The 7,416-nt window shown below is 44.8% G+C and overlaps 2 protein-coding genes across 2 annotated transcripts; both read right to left on the bottom strand.

The window, feature by feature from the left end:
- Positions 1–39: 39 nt before the first annotated feature.
- On the bottom strand, positions 40–2,098 carry Camp (Cathelicidin-like antimicrobial protein). The gene is made up of 4 exons (XM_020944026.2): positions 1,913–2,098; positions 1,586–1,757; positions 751–1,521; positions 40–684 (listed from the first exon to the last, which is right to left on the bottom strand). Exons 1-4 carry the CDS (start codon positions 2,018–2,020, stop codon positions 179–181), a joined length of 1,557 nt encoding a protein of 518 aa, XP_020799685.2. The 5' UTR covers positions 2,021–2,098; the 3' UTR covers positions 40–178.
- Positions 2,099–3,003: 905 nt separating this feature from the next.
- Positions 3,004–6,370, bottom strand: Vajk4 (chitin-binding protein vajk4). Its single transcript, XM_020944656.2, has 4 exons — positions 4,867–6,370; positions 4,494–4,736; positions 3,889–4,368; positions 3,004–3,791 (listed from the first exon to the last, which is right to left on the bottom strand). Exons 1-4 carry the CDS (start codon positions 5,068–5,070, stop codon positions 3,507–3,509), a joined length of 1,212 nt encoding a protein of 403 aa, XP_020800315.2. The 5' UTR covers positions 5,071–6,370; the 3' UTR covers positions 3,004–3,506.
- Positions 6,371–7,416: the final 1,046 nt, after the last annotated feature.

Here is a 7,416-nt window from a genome sequence, read left to right as displayed (position 1 = left end):
AAGCTGCCATTTAACATTTAATTTAAAGTTCCCACTAGATTTACCTTTAATTCGATGTTTTTATTCCAATCAACATCTTACTTACTTTATAGTATCAAAATATATGTTAAGTCTGGTGAAATTATCAACTAGTTAACTTTTAAAGAGAACCTACCATTAAATTCAAGTGTTCTTTAACCTAAGAGTACAGCTCCTGTCGCTTCAGGTTGGAGAGAGCAGCTGCCACAATTATCATTTCATCGAGATAGCCCAGCAGCGATTTTTTCTGAATGGCCGAATGACCGAGTATTCGGAATTCCCGAAAATTATCAATCATATCCCGCATTTGGGCCCGGCACGTCTGCTCTTGGACCCTCAGTGTGGGTAGTTGTATAGAGGGAGCCCGTTTCGAGGTGAGAGCCCCATCCACTACACTAAGGGATTGCTGATTCGCCAGCTTTCCGCCCAATTGCTGTGCCTCAAACTTGCTAAGAGATGGCTTTGGTTCTTCCACTGGCGGTTGATAGTCAAGCTCATCCCCCGAATCAGAATCTGGTACTGTCTTCCGGACACGCGGCACACCTTTGCCTGGCTCGGCGCACAACGTCAGGTACTTGGGTATGATTTCGCGAAACTTACTGGCCTCGAACAGCTGAAGATCATCACAACGGCCGGGATAAGCGCTGGAAACGTAACTGATGACACCTTTGGGTGGGGAAGGAAGAGAGAACCAATTAAACAAACACTTTGACTGTCAATACTTATAGTTACCATTCGTATCGCAGCACAGTATAAACTTGTAACTGCTAGAACTGTCCCATCGTAGATGCTCGGCCACATCCGTTTCCACACACTCGATCATCGAGCGCAAGTGTAGCAGATTTGCGCGGTATTCCAGCGGTGTGTGCTTGAGCCGCTCATGATGGTGTCGGACATCTGGCCAGCGGATCAACGGAGCCAGGCACCGGGCCAGCTTAATGAGGGTGCGTTTGAATAACTCCTCCGTATCAAATTCGCTCAGCTCAAAGGACTGCGCCAGCAAGGCAAACGGTTCGTTTTGACGCAGTTTCCTTAGGGTTATGAAGCAGTCAAGATGCGCGATATTGGCAGTCCGACAAATGAGGCGCTTTAGCAACGGCAAGTGCTCCCCGGCAACGCCCAAATGGAGCATGGTGGACTGCTCCATCATGCTTAGGGTGAGACTACGCATGCTCCGCTGAGGCAGCGGTAGATTCCTTTTAATGAAAACAGCTTGACGCACCGAAGAGGAGACTCTGGAGGCCGCCGACACTGTTGGTGTGCTTACAACAGATGTTGTTCGGCTGGTACTCGGCGTAGATGGTGGCGATGCAGTCGTAGAGGTTGGTGTGGAGACACCTATCGGTGGCACAAGCGCTTCCCGCGTTGTTGCCTTAATAATAGTGTTGGGCGGCAGTGAATTGATGGCTACGCCGAGACCTTGGGAGTCTCGCCTTCCCTGCCACTGCAGGGCGGGAGATCCAGTGGCCTGGATCACATATTTTGGTGCCTTTGGGAGGGATGCTAGAATTAGAATATAGTTTTAAATGAGTCTTTTAAGATTTCGCATGCCTTTGTTCCACTGTACCTGCTTCAGTTGTTATTGAAGCAGCTCCCGTAGCCCCGATCGTAGTAGCCGTTGCTGCTCTCTTCATGCTGGGCCTTATGACAGCTGGTATTTTATTGAGAACAATGCCGCCCGAGGCCACTCTTATAGTGGCATTTCGAGCCTCAATCTGGGGATTTCCAACGATGTGTTTCTGTCCAGATAAATGATAAAATTTCACAAAAATCTTGACTTCGGTGTCTTGCACATTTTTCTAAACAGCTGTTCGCTATATGGTTCCAGTCTGGCAACGCCAAATGTCAACAAATCAAAAAAAAATGGTTTTTACTGGTGCAGATTTTCACTTACCGTGTCTAGTTGTTGGGGATCTATGGTTATTGGTTTTAAAACCACACCTGGCTGTAAGTCCACTAATCCGCCACCGGAATTGCAATATTTGGTTAGAGTCACCGACATTTTAGCGGCAATAAGAGCCTTTTTTCGCGAGTGAATACAGACAAGCGGCTTTGCAGTTCCTACAACAAAAATAGTAGCGTTGCCAGACCTCCCAACTATGCTTTTTTCTAGCAGTAAAAAACCATCGATATCTACGGCACAATCGATTGGTTTGGCCACTGTTATTGGTGTAGGCGCTAACTTTCAAAAGGCAAACCCGCGCCAAAGCTTACACCATCGAAGTGCAATTAGTGGGGTACTTGATGGGTAATTGCAGTAACTGATGTTGCGAAATGCAATTTGGCTATGCGCTACGCTTACGCTTTGCGCTTACCGCCTCACGAAAAGGAGGCCATTGCGCACTTGAAGTGGCGTTTTGTTTTTGAATTGTTTCTGTCTTTTGCGTTTTATTACGGATTTAATTGCAAATAGATTCACGAAAATGTGCACACAGAAAAATTGAGGCGATTGGAAATGTTTTCGACATGTGAAAAAGATAAACTATTGGAAAATGCTAATTTCAGTCATCTTATTTTCGTATCTTATGGGTAGATCTCAGTTAATTTAAATTTTCAAAACCTTTGTGATTTTCCCATGTGTAGCCATCAATTTTTGGTTGGCAATATGTATGTATTAGTATTTGCTCCCCTCTCTCTTCCATTGTGATTGCCATTATGACGTGCCCCGCCATAATTGCGAAAATGTTGCCAAGTTTTGAAGTGTCTGCTTCCTGCAATTAATTTGGCAGTCCAATGACGCAATCGTCAATCCGATCGGATCGCTCCTTGCATAATGGACTGGCCAGAAGAATACCCACTGAGAGTGGACAGTAGTAAGTGGCAACTGGTTTTTTTTTTTTTTCATTTTCATCTCCATTTTCCGCCATGAGTGTGTTACGTGTTACGTGTTTTCTTGGCCATGGCTCGCTGCTCAATTTTCACTTTCACTTCCGCCCGCGCCCGGGCACGCTCTGTCCCGAAAACCCATTAATTTTCGCGCTGTGGTTTGTCAGTGTTTCTTTAGCTTATAATTTAAATAGAAATCGTAGAGTCTAACACAATGATAAAAGTACTAACACATTTGGCTTAAAACTGATGCGGAAACCAATATGATTTTTGTTTGGGGGTGATTTTGGTTTCCGCAAGATCTCGACGGGAGTAGCGAGTTAGTTTGTCCTCTCACTGCTACTCCCTGGTGGTCCTCCCTCTTCTGCTCTGGCTCTGGAGAAGAGTAGTCTTCTCCTCTTCCTACTTCCTCTTCTCTGCTTCCTTCTCCTAAACTTCCTTCTTTCTCTTCTCCTCCCGCTCGTGTCACCCGTTCAACGTCCAGCTCAACGTTGCTGCGCGGATGTATCTGAGAGATACAGATGGACTCGCTCGCTGCTTGTCGTGCGCTCTTCTTCCTCCCTGTTCGTTCTTCGTCATCTCTAATTCCTCCTCCTGCTGCTTCATCATCTTCTTGTGCTCGCGTTCTGTGCTTCTGGCTTCGGTAAATCCCCGGGAGATCCTTAGTAGTGTCCGTGGCCATGGCCATGGCTGTGGTACTCCTCGTGGTGGTCATCCTCATGCTCATGGTGATGCTTGAAAATGGGCACCTCAACGTGGTACTTGTGTGGGACAGGAATCTCCTTGTGGATGGGCACCTTCACCTCCGAATAGACGGGAATTGGCTTCTCAATGGGCACCTTCACCTCATAGGGCACGGGCTTCTCGACGGTATAAGGAACCTTCTTTTCCACGGTATAAGGCTGTGGCACGGGCACCTTAACATGGACGGGATAAGGTTTCTCAACCTGGAATGGAAGTGGAAGGAAAGGATTTTAAATTAGTTTTTATTAGAGGCTCCTTCTCAAAGGATATTAGCAAGCTCTTTAACTGATCTTTACTCACCTCAACCTTGTAGGGCTTGTCGACTGGCACTTTCACCTCATACGGCACCTTCTTCTCCACGACCACGGTGTATGGCTTCTCGACCTCAACATCGTATGGTTTTGGCACCTCCACATCATAGGGCTTCTCCACTTCGTATTTGACCTCGTATGGGACCTTCTTAATCACCTCGTATGGCTTGGGAACCGGGACCTCAACCTTAACCTCATGTGGGACCTTCTTGATCACTTCATAGGGCTGAGGAACTGGCACCTTGACCTCATAAGGGATTTTCTTGATGACCTCATACGGCTGGGGAACGTGGACCTTAACTTCGTAGGGCTTGTCAACGGGCACCTTCACCTCATAGGGGATCTTTTTGATCACCTCGTAAGGCTTGGGGACATGGACGGGCACCTTGACGTACTCCTTGACATGGACGGGTACTTTCTTCTCGACGATGTATGGCTGGGGCACATCCACTTTCACCTCATAAGGGATCTGGTAATGGGAATTAGTATGTAGTATTTATAAATCAATTTTGATTAGTTTATGGAAGTAACTTTAAGAGGTTCGAAAATATGTACAGAAAACCTTCCGAAATTAGTAAAGGACTCAACACTCACCTTCTTTTCGACGGTATAGGGAACATGCTTGGTGACCGTGTATGGAACCGGTACCTTCTTCTCAATGGTCACCGTCTTGATGTGCTCATGATGATGCTCATGATGGGGCTGATAGTGATGATAGTCGCCCAGATGGAGGCCCCTCTTCTCCACAGTCTTGCCATCGCCCTCGGCCTTATTTTCCTCGACTGCTCCTCCAAAGTGGGCCAATGCCACGCACACGGCGAGACAAGGAAGTACGAACTGCAAGTGGAGGAAACGGACACGGTTCACTCTCTAACTCAGATCTCTCTGATCATCACACATTGGACACTTCAACTTCTTTTTTTTTATATTAGATCCTCGGGAAAGGGGCTCGATTTTTTGGGTTTACCATTCGCATTGTTGAGCTGCTGATTCGACGTCTCACGGGGGAACAATTACTCCACGGTTCGCTGTGCTGCACGGGTAACGAGATCCAAGCTGGGACTGAATCGCTGAGCCACTGCACTCGGCTTATATACACCGAAAAATTGGACTGTCTTGTCTTTCTATATCTCGCAACGGCGCAAGTCGACGGACAGACGGTGTGGCGCATTCGCAACTCTTTTGGTTGCCGTTTGTTGCCGTTGTTGTTGTTGTTGTTGTGGATTTTGGCTTAGTAATGAAAAAGTCAGTCGGGGGAACGAACGTAGGCTGGTGTTATATGAAAACTCGTTTCGGTTTCGGTTTCAGCCAACATCCACAAGGGGGGATGGCATGGCAGCACAGGAGCTTGGGATTAACCGGGTCGATATCCTACAGACAATAGCTAGGAAGTGGATGGAAATCTGTGGTGGTACACAGACCCACATAAAAGTCAGCCGCCGCTTTGAGCTTAGCGACTTACTTTACTGAATTGCAGGCCAAAGCTTCCGTTTGGACCCACACCTGGCCTGGACATATGATATATACGATTCCGAGACTGGAGTCGCGAGATTTGAGATTCGAGAGGCTGGGTCTGGTACTGGGATTATGCAAATGCCTAAGGCTATTGACTTCGGCTTGAATGCATTGCAAAGCCATCAGGCCGAAACCCCAAAAATGGCCAAAATCCGATACCCGCTGTCGAGCGAGTGTGGTAAGTGGCAAGAGACAATAAGAAGGTTAAGCTCTAAGCACAATGCGTTTTTGGTTATTTGATATATTTTACATATTTGATCTCGTCTTATAGAGCTTTATGGGGTCATCCATATCATCGTTAAGCGGTGAGTGGGACCACAAAAGATGTGCACATACAAAAATTTACGAGTTTCAATATACTAAATTAGTTTATATTATTTTAAAATCATGTTTTGCTAGGATTGTTTGATTTTTTATAAGTGAAATTTGCTTTATTTTAGTCGTTCCGGCGTTAAATAAAAAACAATTAGGAGTGTCCTTGTATAAGAAACTGTAGCAAGCTTTTGTGCGTCATTTTTGTTAAACTTAAATTTGCAGGCAACAGGACTTGTTTATTTAATCCTGAAAATATCTATTAATATAGATATTGTTTAATAAGTCACTCCAAGCCATGGTTTATCAACTAAAATTCCTCCTAAAAAAATTATTAAGAATATTTATTACGATTTTTGTAAGAAGCTTCCTTAAAAAGTAAAAGTAACATATTTTTTAAATATATTTTAAGTCTTTTTTAATTTGTATATTATTGTTATTTTTTGTATATTAAATATTTATTTGTCTTGCTTTTTTCTTTGTACTGTAAAACGAAGTAACAAATTCATGAAAGGCATTATAAAATTATTCCGAGTTTATGAACCATTCTGGGTTCATAAAAAAGAGAGTTTTTATTTATTGATGCTATTTTTGGGCCTATTTTTTTTAAAGTGGATTATTAGCTGGTGGACTTGCCTTTTATTTTGGCATCATATAGTCGCATTGGGTCAATCTATATATATGTATATGTTTTCATTGAAATAGAGTAGGAGTAACAGCTCGAAGAGGGACCACAAACCCGTGACACCCCTGGTGCAACTGGCATCCATTTCAAACCGATCGTGATTGCTACCCCGGGATTAGTGCCTGTGGGAACCCACGGCGTGACTCCGGTGGCCACCGTCACCGTTTCGGGGTGCACAGTGTGTATGTATATGCTTGTACATATGTATGTACATGTGGGCTGGAGTCGCGAGTGCGCATTATGTGATCTATGACTGACTAGCTGCCTGCCTGGTTGCCTGGAATTTTGTGCAATCACTGGCAGTCATTAAATTGAAAACATACTTAGCCGCGGAGTTGGCTATTTTAAAATCCATCGTGTGGCAATAGCAACAATTCGACTAAACACACACCAGCGACTAAAACAAAGCCAGGTACAATTTTTTTCTTTTATTTTCGCAAAAGCGCAAAAAGACTGAATAAAAAAAACCGAAAACGACAGAGACGCGGAAGACAGGCCATAGCATTTACATGCCCATTCTATTTCATAATCAAAATTTAGGCTCCGATTTTTATTTTTTTTTCGTTGCCGCTAATTGCCCATTGTCCAGCTCGTCGTGCCCCCGGTCCATTTTCCTTCCCGCTGCTTTTGAGCGCCTGGAAATTCGTTACTGCAATTCTTCGCAGCGATTAACGGCTCTTTCTGCCTGATTAACGGTTTCGCTAGTGCGATCTCGCTTGCACGCGACTAGCCAAAGAGCGCTTATTGCATTTGGTCAACGACCTTCACTTGTTTTTTTTGGAGCGGCGTCTTAGTCTTACCTTCACTCCCTCTCTTTCTTTCTACTCCTCTGTCCCGCCCAAATCTTCAGAGCTCGGCACGTTCGCTTTATCTCCAAAAGAAGGGTAACAACAGCGATGGCAAACAACCTTGACCTAATCATCGTTTCTCTTGTTATCTCGCTTGTAACTCGGGGGATTTACAAACAAAGCTCCAAGATAGAGAGAGAGAGAGGGAGACTGGGCT

Source organism: Drosophila serrata, unplaced genomic scaffold (genome assembly GCF_035046125.1).
Source record: "Drosophila serrata isolate PLE 108 unplaced genomic scaffold, ASM3504612v1 contig_184, whole genome shotgun sequence".
Taxonomy (NCBI): Eukaryota; Metazoa; Arthropoda; class Insecta; order Diptera; family Drosophilidae; genus Drosophila; species Drosophila serrata.
The sequence above is the reverse complement of the archived record's forward strand: the minus strand, read 5'-3'. Positions and strand labels throughout refer to the sequence as shown.

What these genes read in the sequence shown, in the direction of transcription:
- Camp (XM_020944026.2), bottom strand. Translation starts at nt 2,020, where the DNA reads ATGTCGGTGACTCTAACCAAATATTGCAATTCCGGTGGCGGATTAGTG. An exon ending in ATCCCCAACAACTAGACACG is followed by an intron (nt 1,758 to 1,912) that starts GTAAGTGAAAAT and finishes TTATCTGGACAG; the next exon opens with AAACACATCGTTGGAAATCC. An exon ending in TTCAATAACAACTGAAGCAG is followed by an intron (nt 1,522 to 1,585) that starts GTACAGTGGAAC and finishes TTCTAATTCTAG; the next exon opens with CATCCCTCCCAAAGGCACCA.
- Vajk4 (XM_020944656.2), bottom strand. Translation starts at nt 5,070, where the DNA reads ATGCGCCACACCGTCTGTCCGTCGACTTGCGCCGTTGCGAGATATAGA. An exon ending in GCAGCTCAACAATGCGAATG is followed by an intron (nt 4,737 to 4,866) that starts GTAAACCCAAAA and finishes CTCCACTTGCAG; the next exon opens with TTCGTACTTCCTTGTCTCGC. An exon ending in ACAAGCCCTACAAGGTTGAG is followed by an intron (nt 3,792 to 3,888) that starts GTGAGTAAAGAT and finishes CTTCCATTCCAG; the next exon opens with GTTGAGAAACCTTATCCCGT.